This window comes from Bactrocera tryoni, chromosome 2, assembly GCF_016617805.1.
Source record: "Bactrocera tryoni isolate S06 chromosome 2, CSIRO_BtryS06_freeze2, whole genome shotgun sequence".
NCBI classification, from domain to species: domain Eukaryota; kingdom Metazoa; phylum Arthropoda; class Insecta; order Diptera; family Tephritidae; genus Bactrocera; species Bactrocera tryoni.
In genome coordinates this window covers 16,980,597-17,001,409 of record NC_052500.1, presented here as the reverse complement: position 1 = coordinate 17,001,409, position 20,813 = coordinate 16,980,597, and the positions used below count along the sequence as shown (strand labels likewise).

Genomic DNA, 20,813 nt, shown 5'->3' with positions numbered 1-20,813 from the left:
TGCTTTTAGTACTGGACCTTTGGAGCTTATGTCGAAGACCCGCTCATGTGACACTTAAGGTTCCTTTGGGTTATAGTAGAACGCAGGAGATCTACTGAACTACTTGGTCTTAGCAAAATTCATTTTAACGCACTAGAAGAGTTCTTACTGGACTTTGTCTAATAGGCATTCATGCGGCAAGGCTACAAATCTTAACGGACGCAAGTTTTATGGATGAGGAACGGAACATCCCGGCACTTTCTTCTCCCTTGCTTAGTTTTTGCGAGACTGCGGTTAAACCATCGAAGCAGTCATACCTTCGGCGAACCAGGATATCCGAAATGGCATTACTCGCCCGTTCAAGTAAGATCCCTGTTAGGAACGGCCGTTTTTCTAACCTAATCTAGCATAAGTTGAGGTCATAAAGAGCAAGATTTCATATTACTTACTCTAAAGGAACTAAATATAATATGAGTTTCCGGAAGTTCGAATTATAACCTACAAAATTTTCTTCTGGTATGTACTGATTATACCAGAAAAGGAGCGAATACCTCAATTGTTTTGGAGGAATTATAAGACCAATCTTCTTTGGATTATTTTATGAAGAATTCACTCTTTGTAAGGAACAACAATATAGAAGAGGAATGTCAGATACACCATCTCTCTCTCTTTCTCCTCTGCATAAAAATTATAAAAATATTTTTGTATCGGATATTCTATTTAACGCCACCTTATTCGCGAATAACGGTCATAAATATAAGCATATATACTAACAACACTCATACATACATGTATATGTACATCTTCAACATAACGTCTTGGTATTTCCCACCATTTATACTCGCACACACCCGGCAAAATTTCTCAGCGAATAACGCATAAAATGAGCTTCATTATTATTTTGACGACGTGAGCGCGCACGTCAGCGTATGAAAATTATTGAATTTGTATCCGGCAGCCCATATGACGGTGCCAGTACACCCAGCTGCAGCGCACCGCACCGCACCGCCTTGGCTTGCCACGGCTTGCCTCGCCTTGGAGCATCTCCGTTGGGGCGGTCGTTCGAAGCTTTAAACGTTCGCTGATTGGAGCATGACAGCGGCAACAACAACAAAATGGGAATTTCAGTTCACGAACAGTGAAGGCAACAAATGATACAGCAGCAAAGGCAACAACAACCAATATAATAAGGTTGAGAAATAATAAAATGGAAAAAATAAACAACAACAACATTCAAAATGAAATCATAAAAAGCAAGTATTTTTTAAACATATACACAAGCTTACATATATATATGTATGTAAGTGTGTATATATGCATTTACATAAAGGCAAAATGTATGTCGTGCAGTTTTTATGAAAGCAGCGCTCAACTAACAGAAGGAGGAGCTGCTATATTGCTTGGGAGTCAAGGCTCTTATTTGTTCGCTTGTAAGTATGTCTGTGTGTATGTATTCATGTATTGCTATACATTTATATATATAATTTTGTACGAGTCTTCAAGTACATAAATATGTACAGTTCGTTACAAAAATAATTTTTTCCTTCAAGCTTTGACAAGCTTCTTGCGGAAGCCATCAATCGATGGAATAACTTTGCGCTGAAGTCTGCAAGCGATTCATAAGTTTTGTAGCATTTTAAATTGCGTTATCTGCGTACGCATGCTATAACACCTGTTTCGGAGGATTTAAATCAAGAATATAACATTACAGTTGTAGTTCTTCAATTCTATATTTTAACTAAAAGTTAAGTTAAAAGTTTTAGTAAAAGTTTGAAAAAATTGGATCTGAGAACACAGTGAACAACGTTTACAAATTATTCAATTTTATTACGAAAATTTACGTTCTGCAAAGAATTTGTTTCGCGCGCTTCGCTCAACTAATGGTTAACATAAGCGGCGTACTGAGCATACTATTCGCAACACTATCACCCATCGTGCGACCCAGCATTCATTATTGAATAATATTCGACCGAATAGGCCACATCGTGCAAGAACTGAAGCCGCTCGACCTTCCCAATCGACATCGCTTCGCTTTATGGGCTCTTGAACAGTCCAAGAAGATCAGAGGTTTTATTGTACAGCGGTGAGGCCCAATTTTGGCTCAAAAGGTACGTAAACAAGCAAAATTGCCGCATTTGGGGTGAAGAGCAACCTGAAGAGCTTAAAGAGCTGCAATTTCATCCAAGAAAACTAACAGCTTGGTGTGGTTTGTGGGTCGGTAGAATCATCGGTCCTTTTTTTTTAATGATTCCGGTGAGAATGTAACCGACAATGGCGACCGTTTTCGCGACATGATAAGCGACTATTTTATGGCTGAAATTAAGGCTGGTGATCTCGGCGACATTTGGTTTTAACAACAGTCGAAATGTTCGAATAAGTCATGGAAAAGTGACATGAGTGAGAGACGTAGCCGCGGCCAACACTTACAAAGAATAATCTTCAAAACATAAATGCCAAAGAATGTTCTTTCGAAACATTCTCCAATAAATTTGAAGTTTTTTCTATGAAAAGTTGCGAACGTTTCTACCCAAACATCACTTAGTTTCAATATCGTTAAGCGACATACGACAAAATTTCTTATCTAGAACGATACATAGGGTTCAATGCGGCGATATTACGATATGAAAAAACTTCATTCGAATTATGAAATACTTTGTGGTTATCCTTTTAACTTATTTCTGCTGCAAGTCTCATCTCTTGAGTTAAACAAAGAACCTGATAGTAAAAAAAAACTTTCCTTCCTTTAGAAATAAATTAAAATAATGACTATTCGCATTGAACCCCCAGAAACAAACGTTGGCCTGCACTTGCACGGGTTGAGAAATCTTACTGGCACAGAATGGAACATAAAGGTCTATTGAACTGCTAGCTCTTAGCAAGGCTTACATTGCTGCAATGATATTAACTGGATATCGTCCCATTGGCACCCAAGCGGTGAGACTAAAGATTTAAGAAGACGCAACTTGTCAAAATTGTAATAAGGAATATGAGATGGAAACAGCTAGACACTTTCTTCTCAACTGTTAAGCTTTTGCCAGACTAAGGTTGGAGCAATTCGATTACCATACTTTTTACGATCCTGGCGAATCGGCTAGAGTTGATACTAGCCGGCTCTATAAAGCAGGAGCCCTTGGTGTTCACTCCAATCTACTCATACGAACTGGCCTCTCGAGGAATATCGTGGGGGTTGTGGTTAAAACCTTAATGCGGGAAGAACCGAAACTATGTCAGTTCAATGTGGAGTTGTATTAAAACCTTGTACCGGATCCAAAGTACGTTAGGGGTTTTAGATGGGCCTCGAATCCAAGGAGGTTAATGTGTTCATTCTACTCTGCCAGTTTCTGACATTTTCAGGACGCTGATCAAGGCATTGATTTGATCCGCTCTTGAGCGCGGTCGGGTAAGGCTGTCGTCAGCAGGTAACACACTGGACGTTAAACACACCAGACGTTATCCAATAGGAATTATTCGTGGCCTCACGAGAAATCAGACAATTTGCCTAAGCTTTCCTAAGCTTATTTCAGCCAAATATTTCATAAATGCAAGAAGATCTTGTTTCCAGAATTTTCATAAATTCCGTAAATATACTACAGTGATCAAATTGAAATTTTTAAATTATACTTCGCGTGTTTTTCAAATCGTTAATTTTTTTTCTGTAAGTGGGTAGTACTGTTAGTGACATCTATGCTAAATCTCACGTCAAAATATTCATTGGTATTTGAGAGGCTCTAAAAGTGGTATCTTCGATTTTTACTATGTTTGAATTTATTGAACAAAAAAGTGCGACAATGCACCATCTCATACTGCATTATTCGTGACCATTTCGACACATTTTTAACTGATATCGTGCCGCAACTACCGCATTCGGCTGATTTACCTTTGTGTAACTTCTGGTTATTTAGCAAATTCACATGACCACTCCGAGGACACCGTTTTGACTCAATTGAGGATAAAAAAGCTGAATCGAAAAAGGCTCTGATGGCCAACATGAAGAAGATGAAATGAACAAAATTCACCTTTAAATTTGATCACAGTAGTTTATAATATACTTTATATAAATGTGAATGCGAAAATTATTTTAACTTGTAAAATGTTATGCTCATATTTGCCAACAAATGGTTAGATAAATACACAGCCCGCATTAACTAGAAACGGTACATATGCAAATAGATGGCTGCAATTTGCAATAACAAATATGTATATAAATGGAAATGGAAATGGTCACAATGTGCTCAAATTTTCATATAATGTCATTTACTATATGTACATATGTATATAGAACAATAAAATTATATAATATATGTATATATTTTCATTTCAAATATATTCAAATACTCTTTCTCCCGCCCACTCTTGTCACGTGTGTGTCGCATTGCAGCTGATGCACGTTTACTTATTGCACACACTGTATGCCACATGGCAAAGCATAATATTATTATCTGTTATTGTTACGACTGCCTGCCATTACGGCTGACGCTGTCCAATTAAAATAATAATTACATTTCTAATGCAGCAGAATTTACATTTGGTTCAACACGAAAATCGCATAAATATTGATGATGGGGTTTTAGCGAGCATGTGGGACATTATACATATGTACATATGTATATATAGGTGTTGGTTTCAGATGGTACATGCATGTTAGATATACGGTATTTATACTGGTATTGGACATTTTTCCAACCAACTATCGTAAATAATCCCCAATTCCCCAATCGATGAAGATAGAGCAGACGTTCCATTGCCCGACCATCGATTGCCAACCCGTCTAAAGAACAACAAAGAGCGTGGGCCGATGGCTTGCCGGCCGAGCTATTCAAGTACGGCGAAGAACTGATAAGGAGCACGCATCAGCTTCTTTGTAGAATATAGTCAGACGAAAGTATGCCAGTCTGATGAGGCGGCGTTACGAATTTCCGAGAGTAAGGTTTTGCGGAAAATTTATGGTTCTTTGCGCATTGGCAACGGCGAATAACGCAGTCGATGGATCGATGAGTACGAGATATACGATGATATTGACATAGTTCAGCGATTTAAGAGACAGCAGCTAGGGTGTCTAGGTTATGTCATCCGAATGAATGAAAATACTTCAGCTCTGAGAGCATTCGCCGGGGGAAGCAGAGGAAGAGGGAAATCCCTATTCCGTTGGAAAGACCAGGCGGAGAAGAACCAGGCTACACTTGGAGTCTTCACTTGACGGCAAACAGTGAAAAGGAGAAACGACTGGCGCGCTCTTGTCAACTCGGCTGGAAGCCGTGTCTTCGCCAATAGAAAGAAAAATAATGTAGGTTTAGGTGTAATTTACAACTTTAGTACCACCCGAATGCACTAAATATTTCAATATACAGTTGTTAGGTCTTTAGTATCAAAATAACATTGTTTCAAAATAATAAAATTGATATATATCCTCTAAAAAAGGAAAATCTAATTTTTATTAATTATAAAATTCACAATAAAAATGTCCCTTATTCGTGAAATGGAAAACCCCTTCAATATTTCTTCAAAAATTTAATAAACTCACTTCGCTTCTTTTAAGCTTTGGCTTTGCATTCATTTCGCTGCCAAATATCTGGCTCCCAACCACCTTGAATGCTATTTTTATTACTCAAAACAGTAAATTGTTTTAATAAAAATCCTCACGTAGACGAGCTTGCGTTGTTTTGCGTGAAGTGCGCATTCGTGTACGCCATAAATTCCGGCTTGTTAACATGGATCCACATCACAGCCACCAGCCCGACGTCAGGCACATACGCGAAGGGCGCAAATATATATACGATGAAATATGTACATATGTACCCAAAGCTGAAGGGCTACACAAGCTCAGGCAGGACAAGAGGAGTAAGAGACGCAGCGAAGGACAGTTTATGGCAAACAGTAACTAAACAAGCTTTTCTTACTACAAAATAACGAGGACCTTGCTCGAAAAGGGACTCAGAAAATTTAGGTTTTTTGGTATATCATTTTATATGTATATATTGTATACAAGTCGTGAAATTATTTCATAAACTATTGTACTAGTGGCATCACTCACAAAAACAATTAAGAATTTCATTTATACCGAGAAGTTCTAGGAAACCCTACAGTGAAAAAAATACTGACCCGCCTATATTTTTCTGAATTGAATCAAGTTTTTTCAAGTTGATAACAAGTGGACAAGGACGAACTCCCTCGGTGGACTTGAGGGAGCAATATTTATCTCAGAAGTTATGCAAAACTTTTTGTAGAGAAGTTTACTGATTAACCAACTTAATAGTGATCCAGTACATACAACTTATTGGTTCGCTGGTTTTAAGGGATCTTAATATACCCTAAATAAATTCAAGCTCTTAAAGCCATGTAAGTTTTCTATTCCACAAACCAAACAGTGTGCAGTTTCGAACCTTACCGTCAGAATATTTTAAAGGGTTATATTTTTCAGTAAGATCTACATTTTGGATGAGTGGTCGAAGAACTTTTGCCTGATTGAGGTATCTCCACAACATGCGTCGTGACACATTAACCTCCTCTTAAGGGGGAAGCCTGCTTTACAAAATTAAAAAAATCTAATTTTATGAGAATTTTTTTGAGAGGGAATGAAATAATTGATTAAAGCGAAATTTCCAGGGTTTATGGTTATATATTTAGACAACATTCACAAAATCTTTGGATACGAAATCTTAAATATTCTGCCTTTGGGAAGCAATTGCCCGATGCATCCCGGGCAGGAAGCAGGTCGCAATTTATATCGGAAACAAAAAATTCAAAGAGGTTCAAATTTTTTAATAACTTATCCTCTAGTTAAACTAAAAAAATTCTGTACAAGTGTACAATTGTAAAATTTTTTAATAATTAATTAATTAAAAAAAAGTGGTTTTTGACCAAAAAAATTTTACCTAATGGTGATTAAAAATATGTTCAAACTTGACTTTTCATAGTTTTTTTTTTGTTTAAATAGAAGATAATTTAATGCCAAAGATAATAAACTTTGCCCCAATTCCAAACGACGTTCAGTTTTTTTTCTCCCTGCCCGCCAATTAAGAAAAATCGTAAAAACAGAGAAATCGCACGTCAAAGTTTTCGCTTTCTGCCCAAACACTAATATATCTGCTAGACGCACGGTAACTGATTCTCTTCTTGTTTCGAAAATATTACGAATTCCCATCTATAACTTTGGGGACATGTTCTTAGACTATTTGTATAAGAATTTAAGCAAAAAAAAATCGATTTTTTGAAGCTTCTAAAACAGACCCCCCCCTTAAGGAGTCAAAAACATTGAGCTTTTAATTTATTTTGTTATGTATAGGAACATGAATTCGTGGGAATATTTTCTACTAAGATGCCAGAGGCTTCACGCAAAGTACACTTCCCTGCTTTCTCAGCATCAACAAATTCTATGTGATATCGGCAACGCTGGCTTGGTCATGTCGTCAGAATGGATGAAAATACTCCAGCTATGACAGTATTCGACGCAGTACCCGCCGCGGGAAGCAGAGGTAGACCTCGACTCCGTTGGAAAGACCAGATGAAAAAGGACTTAACTAAACTTGGATTCTCCAATTTGCGCCAAACAGAGAAAAGGAAGAGCGACTGGTGCGCTGAAGCTTCGACCGAATAGACCACGTCCAGCACGTAATGAAGAAAATATAGCATCCGTGGCCGTTCGCCGAATGTGACTCGGACTGAGGTATGGAACGACTTGAAGCATTTTACGTCGAGATCTTAAATGGAAAGCGTACAAAATACAGCTCGTGCAAGAACTGAAGCCGCTCTACACCCTCCCAAGTGACATCGCTTCGCTCTATGGGCTCTTGGAAAGTTCCAAGAAGATCCGACGTTTTCGAGCAAAATTTTTTCAGCGATGAGATTCATTCCTGGCTCAATGGGTATGTCAACAAGCAAAATTGGCTTTTGGGACGTAGAGCAAACTTGAAGAGATTCAAGAGCTGCCACTTCATGCAGAATAAACAACGGTTTGGTGTGGTTTGTGCGCCGGTGAAATCATCGGTGTATATTTTTTCAAAAATGATGCCAGTGAGAACGTAACCGTCAATGGCGACCGTTATCGCGTTATGAAAACTGACTATTTGATTCCTGAAATTGAAGCTCGTGGTCTCGGCGACATTTGGTTTCAACAAGTCGACCCCTATTCCCACACAGCGCATCAATCGATGCATTTATTGAGAGAACACTTCGGTGAACAGAAAATTTCAGATTTTGGGCACGTCTATACCACACCAATCGACTTTTTCCTATGAGGATATGTAAGGTCTAAAGTCTATGCGGACTATCCACTTCGATTCAGGCCTAAGAGCAAAACATGTCGCGTGTCATTCGCCAATCACCAGTCAAAATGCTCGAATGAGTCATCGAAATTTGGACTTAACGGTTGGGCCATCTAAGACGTAGAAGCGGCCAACATTTGAAAGAGATAATTTTTAAAAAATAAAGAATGTTCTTTCGAATGATAATAAACATTCCCCCACCATTTTTAAGTTTCTGAGTTGTTTTCTTTAAAAAGTAGGGAACCTCGAAATGAATCACACTTTATACCTTTTTATGTAATAATGCACCTGTGAGCGGTGTTATGGCTTCGGAGTTATCAAGAGGAAAGGCAAAATAATCAGGTACAGGAACGATTGTTTGCCATCACTACATAATTTTGAACTTGCAACTCTAAAAGCAGTCACCCACCAAAATAAGTACGTTTATGCATGTCTATATTTGCACTGGTAGTGGTGAATTCAAATTCAAAATGGATGCATGTCAACTATGAGAAGTTGTCACAAACCGAAAATCGAAAACGAAAACTCGTCTGATTCCCACAATCGGCAAGGAGCTGACCAAGTTTGCAATCAAATGCTTGACTTGAAACATGGAAGCACACACACACACACATGTGTGTATGTCGACAAGCATACTTCCACAATTATGCATGTATGCTTATACGTCGACAACTGCATGTTCCGTGCGGATTATGCTTGGAATGTTTTGACTGCAACGCGGCAAATAAGAATGAGTGCGCCGCGAAAATGCAAACACTATGGGTATGTACAACAACAGCAACAGCAACAGACAACAACTGAAATTATAAGCATTCACAAAAAGTACACATTTCATATGCTAAGCCAAGCAATATACAAGAAACATGGTATGCAACGTCGCTCGGTTGCGCAGCCTTCCTGCCGCCCTGCCACACCGACGCGCCAACGCCAAACTGGCAGCAAATCCGCCAACACAACAAGGTAAGCAGGCAGGCAGGCAGACAATCAAGCAGCATACAGACTGCCTCTGTGTACTCTTCACCTCATCGCACCGAGCTGCCTGCGCGCAGTTGCTCCCCACTCGTCTCAGCGCCTCACTTAATTCAAGAGCCTGGCGTAAACCTCAACCCTGCTACACACCAACAACACGTCCACGTTCAGTCGAGCTTCCTTTGTGCAGCTCAAGCTCCCTCCCTGTCAACGCCGCGACGCGCCACGCTGCGCCATCGCCAATCGTGCAACAGCAGCTATGTCGTCGATATATTTTACGAGAGGGCATATGACATGAGCAATTTGCATTTTCAACATTACCCAGGATTGGTTATTAGCGAGATTTATGGATATCATATTTGTGTATGTGTGCGTGCCGTTGAGATAGTCGTCTGCGGATGCGTTGCGTTGCCGGCTACTAGCGACTGGCGGCTGTTGGCTCATGCGGCTTGCAGGCTTGCTTGGCGGCCACTCCACTGTTTGAGTGTGTGTGTTTGTGGCGTTGCTGGTGCGTAGTGCAGCTTTTTTGTTTTGCCTGTTTATTGGCTAAAAGGTAAACATGGTCCGCGCGCTATCGGTGAGCTCACACAAACACACACACTCACACACATATGTGCGCATATGCATTTATGTTCCATGAAGATAGCAACATATTGACTTGCAACTGTTGGTCAGCTACCAGTGAGCCACCATCACCACTCACTGTCCGTTGTTGTCAGCTATAAGTAAAACAGCAACAGCAACAACAAAAACAATAACAGCAATGCGGACGACAAAGAGTTGCGCATCTTTGCCGCCGTTTGGCGCGATTGCTGGATTGAAAAGATATTAAAATGAATATTTTGCGGATAACATGCGACCACTGAAAATTACGCTTCGTCGATACCTCCATCTTTTTGTGTGATGGCTGCCGCAACGCTGAACTGCACATGCATGCAACAAAAGCAACAACAACTAGCCGGTACATATGCTTGTAAACTGCATTATGTTTATACGAAAATTATCTATATATGCATGCATGTCCGTCTGTATGTAATATATACTCGTCACTGACACCGACATTATGGTCAGCCAGCAATGGCGCTGTTGCTTGTACTTGTTGTTGTTGCTTGGTATAGCATTGTTGTCGGCTCATTTCAATGTTGTTGCTCATTTCTGTTCATTTCTTGTCGACTATTTTTGCTGTGGTCTTATGATTTTTCGCTTTTGCTGCCGTCAGCAAGTTTGTTTCTTTTAACTTAGCTTCTGCTTCTTGGTTTCTGCCTATGGTTTGAGACTTTTTACGCCTTCTGTGCATTCCTTTTGGCTCTGTGGCACTGTTGCGCTGCCACTGCTTGCCATTTGCATTCAGCTAATATTATACATTTCAGTCATTTGCGTTGCTGCGATAACAGTACTGTCTAAATTATGATAATTATAGCTCAAGATAAAATTTCTAGGCAGGTACAGGCCTTATACCCGCGACAAACATGTTTTGAAAGCGCAATTTCCACATAATTTAATAAGACACTTTTTCGTAGTATGTTTTAATGCTTCTTTCTCATCTGTATGGAACTTTTTGACAATCTCCGAAATTAGTTTGCATGGTAGCTATTTTCTATAGTTGTCCAATCTAAGGAGTTTCTTCAGAGATTATAGCAATGCCTTGGATAATAACCTATGCCCAATTTTGTGAAGATACCTTATAAACTAAAAAAGTTTTCCATACAAGGACTTGAGTTTGTATGTTAGCTATATGCTATGGTGGTCCAATCTTTTTTCGAAGATTTTAGCGATGTCTTACATGACATTCCTTGCCAAAATTTGCAAAGATACATTGTCAAATAAAAAGGCTTACTATACAAGGACTTGAGTTGGGTCGGATGGTTTGAACGACAACTATACGCTATAGCTGTCCGATTCGAAGTTTAAGGTCGGCGGTAAAGACCCAGAAAGGCGCATGTTCCAGCTGCTGATTTGATCGGGTGAATATATGCCCACTGATTGGAATGAGAGTATACTCTGTTTTATACGCAAGAAAGGAGATCCCGCAGTCTCGCTAATTATCGAGGGATCTGCATTCTTAATGTTGCGTACCAGGTTCCTTCAACAGTATTGCGTGAAAGACTTAAACCCATTGTTAATAAACTGATTGGATCAGTGTGGCTTTAGATCACAATACGTCAAGTCCTGGAGAAGACCCTTTACAAACATATCTACATCCATCACATTTTCGTCGATTTCAAAGCTGCTTTCTACAGCATTCTCAGTGAATGGTGCACTTTGTGTCAAACCACCACCCATTGCAGGCGAAGAGCTCAAGTTGCCCCTAGAAACCAGAGTGATTCTTGTGCAACTTCGTTCTCGATACTGTATGTGTTAAACTCCTACATATGCAGAATCGACCAAGACATATGTACTAAATATACATCCAGCCTGCAATGAGTCTCCCATAAATCTAACTAAATTTCTTTGCGTGCCCAGCAAACCCCACTCATCTTACAGCCCTCCCTCTATGGTCCGATTCCGTCGAACAGCAACACTGCCGAGAGCTGTATGTTCGTTGTCAAGTCTAAATTCCGTATCCCTGCAAAACTCATATAGTAATGCAGGATGTCGTTAAGCGCAGAAATTAGCTCAATCAAAAGAGATGATCCTCTTCGAGCCGTTCGATATCTGACGTAATAGACGCTTTTGATGGTCATTTGTTTTTTAAGGTAGTCAGTAAAAATTACCCAAGCGCATCCCAATACAGCTGACATCCATTGTCAAATATTGATGCAAAAACTCGGGTTCGTTACGCTTGAACATCTCCAAACATTACTTCGAATAGTTATTTTTGTTCAGAAAAGAGTTCGCGCGGTTAAGCAGGAGGCTTTTCAACTGACTTCTATAAGTGTCTTCTGACATTCGAAGCTTTAATTCCAGATATGTCCGGAGAAAGTTTATAAGCGATTTACATTAAGTGAAACAAAATTTTTCAGAACATTGTTGCTTTCAATGTCAACGTGCTCACTGCCTAAAACCAAAAAACTCCAAGTTCACTTAAACCCAATCAATATGTAGTTAGTGTTTTGTTAGTCTTTTCCATAAACAAAAAAGCAGTTGTACTAAAAGCTTATAAGTCCCTTAAATAATACGCTTTTGATGCATACTAAGATTAGCCACGCTGCTACCCTCTTTTTTAATGCCTAGACCAAGACTAGGTGACTGCCGCTACTAATTAACGAATTCTGCTAATTTTCTACTAAATCCCTTATTCATACAGAGCCGAACTTATGGTGTTGAATCGTATCTGAATGGGAGTAGCAACCGCGCGCCGGTCAATGTCAGATGGAGAAATAAGCGAAAATACGAGAAAAATTTGCATATCAATTTGTAATGCGAAGCAAAATGGCGAAAAATCAAAACCGCCTGCTACCAACAAGCTGGGGGCTACTTAGACGCTGATCGGCTGGCTGGCTGCTCGCTTAAGTTGGTTGGCTAGCTGGTGAGCTACCAAAAAGATATCATGATTCTCATTATTATAGTAAAACTGCTGCCACACTTAACACACAAACACAAATAAGAACCCACACACACACACACGGAGAGACAGCCATAAGGCAACTAAAGAGGAATGCAAGAGGTTGTAAATATAAGGATATTGGCGTAGTATTTATTAAACGAGAATATGCAGTTGGCGGTAGCCAAAGCAGCTACTCGTGGCAACAACACAAACCAAATGAAGATATGCAGATTTTTAGCAACGACCCTCAATACACTCACAGGCACATATAATATATTATTTTGCTTTCGGCGACTTTAAGGCGTGGAGCGCACTGGAGGCCTCTTAGCAACGCGAAAGGCCAAGAGCTCGGCTTGCCACTGTCACAAAGGTAAAAAAAGAAAAGAAAAATCTTAAAAAAAATTTAATTCAGTAAGGTGGTGCTATGTGCGGTTGGCATGAGATGTGCGATGCTGATTTTAATTTAAGGATTGTGTAAATGAGGGTTATAGAACGAAGGATCCTTTTCGAAATAAAAATCATAATTGACGACTGATTTAGAGAACAATATTTTGTTGTTTTGGAGAGAGACGTTTATGGGCGTGCAAATGGTACTACTACGTTCACAAGAAATATGTGCCACCTCAGATTGTAGCTACCTGCATCTATTTCATAGTTTTATCTCAAGTTTTAAAGGAATTAGCGATTGAAGAACTCAGAAGAGCGGAGAAACAGACTCACAGACCGACTAACGGAACCACAGATATCCGAAAATCAGTTCGTCTACTCGTCCTGAGCAGTTTGATATACATAACATTATATCTATCTCGTTTAGTTATAGGTGCCACAAGAAACCGTTAGATGTAAAACACGGATTGACAGAAGTACATACCGAAAGCAAATCGTCACGTCATTCCATGCAGTTTGATATACATAACCCTATATCTAGCTCGCTTAATTTAAGTTGCTATAACAAACCGTTAGGTGGACAAAATGGCAATAGAAATATGTATATACCGAAATCAAATCGTCTCGACCTTCCGAGCAGTTTAATATACATAACCATATATCGATACATAAATATACTATATAGTGCTTGCTTAATTTCAATTGTTAGAATAAACCGTTAGGTGAACAAAACGGATTGACAAAAATTTATACCGAAATCAAATCGTCTCGTTATCCCGAGCAGTTTGACATACATAACCCTATATTCATCTGTACTAATTCCAAATCTTATAATTAACCGTTATCTCAACAAAACATAATTATACTAATGTGCCACATGTTGCATGTGTATAATCAACGAATGTGTGGCGCTGTGATGGTGGAAAAATTACGATGAGCATTAACCACATTAAAAAAGGTACCAACAACCAACGCTACCGCCATCAAAAACAACACAAACACACAACAACAACAACGCTGGGAAGGATATACATACATATATCGTCCAACGCGCAGCCACAACTCATTCAAGTGCAAACACAGTGCGGAATTAAGGAACGAAAATTGTTGTTGTTGTGCGCTAAATGGCTACCAACCGAAAAGCACTCAAAAGATATGAACGTGTATTTAAACAAATAATGAAAAGTCGAGCAGCAACAACAAATAAGCAAACAACAACAACAATCAAACGGCAGAAGACGGCATAAGCGACAGAGTGGCAACAAATCGGTAGCCGCTAGCGGACCACAACCAGGAGCCGACCAACAGTCCGTCGGGCACGGAGGCAGGCGACCGCAAACGCCAGTTGCCATCGGGAAGCCGCCATCAAGCAAAGTAGCAAAAATATAGCATCGGTATGCGTTCACTTTTCTCGCTTTGCGATAATGCAATATTGGTGTGGTGGCATAGTGGCGGCTGGAGTTGTGGCAACCGTATCAACAGTCACATTAATGGCATAGTATTTTGAGAATGATGAAAGATGTAGGAATTATTAATGGGGTTGAGAGAATATAATTTTAAAATGAGGTGTTTAGACTGTGTTTATGATTCTTATTTTACAAAAAATCTGTATTAAAACCAAAATTTCCGAGGGTATGACAGCGCAAGGTCTTCAACGCCTACGTCGATTCACGAGAACAATCATTTGACCAAATTGCCTTCTCTTAATAAAAGTTCGAACATCAGAGAATCGAAATTCCTTGTTTTTTCAGCGGAAAATTTTCAGAATTCTTTATTTTTGACAATGAAAAAATATTTGAAAAAGCAACGCCTGTTTCTACCTGCGATGATTGAAGATTCTAAACCTTGCCTCTGTGAAATTCAATGTGGCCCTAACTAACTAACTCAAGAAATGGGTTTAGGCTTATTTAGAAGTGAAGCAACATATTAAGCTATATCTTCTAAGCAGCTTTCATTGAAATCCATTCTAAAGCTGTTTGTATAGAGGGTTAGGGCAGCCCAGAATTTTCAAAAAAAAAACTAAGTCCTTTTCGGTCAAAGGTCCTTAAACCATGAATCATTGGTAGAATATTACTTCCGTATGCAAACTGTTAAATTGGTTAAGCATTTGGAGGAACATATGGAGCTGTAAAAAGCTTTTTCTCAAAATTGCAGTTTTTGAGTAGGCGGACCAAGGCATTTGGATCCCTTCGCAAGCATTCAATAAAAATATTAACCGTAACTTCACAATAACATTAATAGGTCAATTGAAAAGTACACGGCACATAAGTGGCAATACTAGAATTAAATTCTAATCTTCAAAAGCTGTCGGATCATTAGTTTTTGAATTATATCATTTTGAACGAAGCAGGTTTTGCCTTTGTACAAAGAAATTTCGTTGATAAAATATTACTTTTGTAAGGGATAAAATACAGTTGAAGCAAAAACTTGGCTAGATGACAAGTTTCCGGACACTGCCCTAGGAAAATCAAGCATCCAAGATTGGTATGCTAAGTTTAGACGTGATGAAATAAGCAGCGAAGACGGTGAACGCAGCGGACGACCAAAAGAGGCTGTTACTGCCTAAAAAATAAATTTCGAATGATCTTAAAGTTATGCATCATATAATACACAAATATTTGGGTACAAGAAAGCTCTATGTATGTAAAGTGGGTGCCGCGCGAGCTTTTGATCAAAAACAACGACGAGTTGATGATGATTAAGAGCAATGTTTGGAGATGTTCGAGGGCAATAAACTGGAGTTTTTGCGTCGATATACGACAATAGATCAAACCACGGCATGATCATTTCACTCCCAAGTAAAATTGACGGTCATCCGAATGGAGTGCACACGTGAAACCCGCTCAAAAGCTTGGAAAAACGCAGAAATTGGCGGTCCAGCTTATGGCCGCTATATTTTTTGGGATGCGCATTAAATAATTGGTATTGACTACCTTAAAAATGAAGGACCATCAACGACGAGTATTACACAGCATTACTAGTTATTTTAAAGGAAGAAAAACGGACGCATTTGAAGAAGAAGAAAGTGCTCATTCAATAAGAACTTGTCAGCAGTTAGTAAAAACAATGGCAAAAGTCCATGATTTTGGCTTCGAATTGATCGCCAAAGCTGAGGTCTATTTTGAAGCAAAGGAGAACTTGTACTAAACTAAGTTTGCTGCAAAAATTTGCTTTACTATAGCAGGTCGAAACTCGAAAGTTGCTGTTATTGTGACTGGTCGTCAACATTTCGAAACCCGCGTTCTATGTGTGATACTTAAGCGCCTCTAAAATAGGACTTTGTTTCCATCTTTACTATCTCATTTGAGGAAAATCGCTTTGCAACAACAAAGACATTTTTAAGTCAGATGAAATAGTTGCTGAGGACCAAATCAGTGACATTTTCATAGCATAGTTGCTTCAAGTGATCGGTTGTATTATAAACAGTAAGTTCGAGGATCGCTATAATTAGTGTATCACCTTTGAAGGGAACTATGCCGAGTAAAAAAAAAAACAAATTTTCCTAAACAAAGGTTTACTTGGCAGACCAGCGACTTTTCAATTGATCTGTCAAGGTATATTTTGCATTTGTGAAGGTTCAATCGAAGCTAACATTTTTTCTTGTAAATTTTTTTAAGTCCGCCATTTTGCAAAATATCTGCTTAAATTAAGATCCTTTTTTTTTTCATATATACTTGTATAATGAGTCCCTTAAGGAAGAAAGAAATTCAATTCCTTTTTTCTTCTTCTTCTTCTTCTCCTTTTTTCTTACTCCCAGAAAAAATAGTATAATTTAAAGCTTTTTAGAGCTCTAAACTTGTCTAACCTCTAAAATATCCGTTTAAACTCAATCGTGGAAGATATTCCTTCTTCTATGTAGCTCGGTTGATACTCTTTTTTTGAAATTCTAAACACTAAAGGTTTATACGAGTATCGCCGCTATAACTTTAACAGCAACATAAATATATCTTTGGACCTGTTTGCATAGCAATTACCCCGCTAGTGGTTCCAAGTTTTCGCTGGTTTTCTCAGACTGTTGATGATCATAGGTGACATCAACCGTTAACTACTTTTTCGACTTTCGGTCGACCATTTTGAACACTGCAACCTGCACTCTTTGGAAGTCTTTAAACTTGATAAAAGATCACAAAATTTAATAATAACATATAGTTTAATTAAAAATATATATACATACATATATAGGATATTGAAGACAAACTAGATCCGCTCCTAAGACAGTTGGGTCTACGTAATCGGGACGCAGCCGGATTTTTATAGGGCCAACGCCTGTCAATTCGAGAGTATTCTTCTTAATTTCTTCAGGGATGCTTTCTGCCGCTACAACAGCAACAAACCACTATATTGGGAATAACTTATGGTTTACAGAGGCAATAAAGACTAAGTACCCGATGTAAACTTGACTTTTTTCACTGTTTCTCAAACTTTACTTGTAGATTTCTTTTTATTATGCAATCGTGCGTATTAAAGTATCACAATGTTTCTAGGGATCAAATGAGTATCGACTACTAAACAAGAATTACTGGCTTATAATGCACTGATTTCGGTTAGAGCTCAATTCGTTAGCAAGGTTTGAGAATAGTTTAGCAAGGTGTTCTTGACTAAGACTTTCGATCGTCTCCCTAAGGAATTTTTTTTAGATGATGAAAAGTGATTAGTATGGATACTTTTTTTCAAAAAATACTTTTAGATTCCTATTTGTTGAACAGAGTCGTCATATAAATAGTTTTACAGAATTTTAGTCAAGTATCTTTTTTTGAGTCTACTATCGAGTACTTTTAGCAGAAGCAGAGCTGAGTAAAAACCTTACGGAATTTAAGGAAGAATTGCCCAACTTTATGCCAACTTTACAACGGCAATATGGACAAAAATGCGAAATTGCTGTTATAACACGAAAGAAGGAAAGCAAACAAACAAAAACAATTACACAAGGCCTTGCGACTTTCGTGTACAAAATAGAAAATATGGCAAATGCAGTGAATGCGGCAAACGATTGTTGCAATTGTTCGCTTTTGCCTATCGAACGCCTACGGTAGCCGCGGTCGATCCGACCACACGTCCAATGCCACAAACGGTAGCAACATTGCAACAGCCGGCAATTGCATTAGCCCACAAACGGGCAGCTACAAACAAAACAAGCTGGAAGAGCTAATGTGGCCGGTTTGCGCCGCCTGCGCTTGTTGCGGCCACTGCTCGTTGACGGCATTTAGCGACCGTTCCGATAAGCGTCCGCGCTTGCTGGCGCGCGGCTTAATAGCAACAAATAAATGCTGCGAGTACTAAATGCTCGCGCTAACTCGTGCGTCCAACAATGCGCCGCTATGAAGATATCCAAAAGGACGACACAATGTCGCAGTTGCAGTTGGCATATTGCATACGTAGTTAAGGCTTATGCAAAGCATACGAGTATTGGCTGGGCTGCTGGGAAAAGAAGCCGCAAGTATGGGCACTAGAACTGGAAAACAATCGATGTCTGGGGCCATCGATGTTTTCGATGTTTTTGAAAGAAAACATCGATGTTTCATCGATGTTTTCAGTTAAAACAAAAAATTAAAACTTAACAAATTTATTAAGAGATCATTGTTTTTGATTTTTGTTGAGAAAAAGTAGCTTATCTACTATATTCGATTTTAAAGCGCATCTCCTGTCCGATACAATTTGTCCAGCTTTGCTGAACGCTCGTTCAGAAGCGCAGGAAGACGCTGGTACGCAAAAATACTTCTTTGATAATATTGCTAAAGCTGTCGTATCCTTTGTATGCTCCTAAAATGAAGAGAAAATTATTTTTGTTATATTAACCATGTGAATAATTATATTACACTTATTATTACCTTCCAATAGTCAAGTGGATTGACTTCTTCAGCTTCATGCGCCGTTTCAAAATATTGGCGCAAAAGAATTATGGCGTCAGCTTTATTTGATTTTACTTTATCCTCCAGCTTTTGACTCATGAAGGAAAAGCGTTTGGGTTGTGGTGGTGTTGGCTGTGGACGTGGTGTTGTTTTTGACAAAAATGTGGAGACTTCTAACTCTAAGGCTTTTTTAGCCTGCTCAGCATTTGATGGCTGCAGGAATCCATCCTTTTTGAACCGTGGGTCCAAAATGGTTGCAAGCCTTGTCGCGGTACGCTCCTCGTACTGTGAAAATCTCTCTGCCATTCGGACCCTTAGGTAGTCGACGACTAGTTTAGCCTCTGGAGATATGAAAGAGTTCATTTCAAATATTTGTTTGCGCAGCTCACAGCATGTTGGAATGATCAGTGATATAGTCACTTTTGTGTCTGCAGAAACGGATACGGTTGCATCCTGAAATGGATTAAGTATCTCAACCAGTTCCTTTATGAGTGTTATTTCGTCTGCAGTAAACGGCGGTAAAGACTTTGGGGTTTTCAAAAGAACTCTCGAGATTGCTTCATTTGTCTCCAAAATACGCTGCATCATAAAGAGAGCACTATTCCAACGCGTAGGAACCTCCTGGATCAAACTGTACGGCTTATTAACGCCTTGCTCTTCCTTGAATTTAGCATAAGCTATATTGCTCGCTTTAAAAAAAGCGACTGTGCGCTTGCACTTCACAATAATTTCGGAAACGCATGGCAGCTTTAGCACATCTTGCACTAATAAATTTATCGTATGTGCAAAACAGGGAATATGCATGATTTTAAGCAGCTCACAAGCTTTTTTCATTGTGGCGTCATTGTCTGTTACTACACAAACGACTTTACCTTGCAAACCCCATTCAGTTACAACATTATTTATAGTATCAGCAATGTTAACAGCTGAGTGGTTAGTTGGTGTGATAAGTTGGTTCGTCGACAAAATTTTTGAAGCAAGCTCAAAAGATTCGGTTACAAAATGACACGTAACAGTTAGATAGGATTCATTGGCTCTTGATGACCAGCCATCGGTTGTTAATGCGACGCTTTCGACAATCTGAAGCTCTGCTTTTAAAGTTTCTTTTAGACTATTGTATTCATTTTTTAATAGTACATTGCGCAGGTGAGTCTTACTCGGCATTTTGTAACGTGGATCTAGTTCATGGATCAGCTTGGTTAACCCAACATTATTAACCACATTTAGAGGTAAGACATCGGACGCAACCATATTTAGTACCAGCTTGTCAATGCGTTTCTTTTTTTCAGAGGTATTAGAGTAGAGGATATCACGCTCTAGGAATTTCGTCATGCATTTTGCTTTCTCTAAAGGCTGATCTTTAAGTAGCGTAGGATGCATGCGCTTCAAGTGATCCATAAGGTTGGTCGTGTTTCCACCGGTTTTGTACTGCTTACCGCACTGGTTGCAAATAGCCATATTACTCTCCTTGCATTTCTTAAAAACCTGCCAAACCATCGACGTTTCCCTTTTGCGTTTATTTGTGTGCTGCTGTATGTCATCCTCAACTACATTTTCTTTATCGCCAGTTGATATTGATGTTACTAAAAAAATACAAATACAGACACATGTTATAAGTATACATATACAACATACACACATTTTTACTTGTATGCAGAACTATTTAGAAACAATACTTACTTTTCACAAATTTGTCCATTTTTTATCACCACGCTTAAAGCCAACACCACCGTTCGCCTTCAAGTTAGTCCAAGTTTACTGTATATTATCATAAATTTAATAAAAAAATAAAATAATGCGAGACAAAACCAATTCTACTTACACGTTGCTCCAATGCACAGATACAATTAAAAACAATCGATAGTGGTCTATGAGCCATCG

General features: G+C 38.9%; 1 protein-coding gene across 1 annotated transcript; it reads right to left on the bottom strand.

The window, feature by feature from the left end:
- Positions 1–18,630: 18,630 nt before the first annotated feature.
- On the bottom strand, positions 18,631–20,786 carry LOC120769356 (E3 SUMO-protein ligase ZBED1-like). Its single transcript, XM_040096317.1, has 4 exons — positions 20,755–20,786; positions 20,613–20,690; positions 18,912–20,515; positions 18,631–18,843 (listed from the first exon to the last, which is right to left on the bottom strand). Exons 2-4 carry the CDS (start codon positions 20,629–20,631, stop codon positions 18,658–18,660), a joined length of 1,809 nt encoding a protein of 602 aa, XP_039952251.1. The 5' UTR covers positions 20,632–20,690; positions 20,755–20,786; the 3' UTR covers positions 18,631–18,657.
- Between the last annotated feature and the right edge of the window lie 27 nt (positions 20,787–20,813).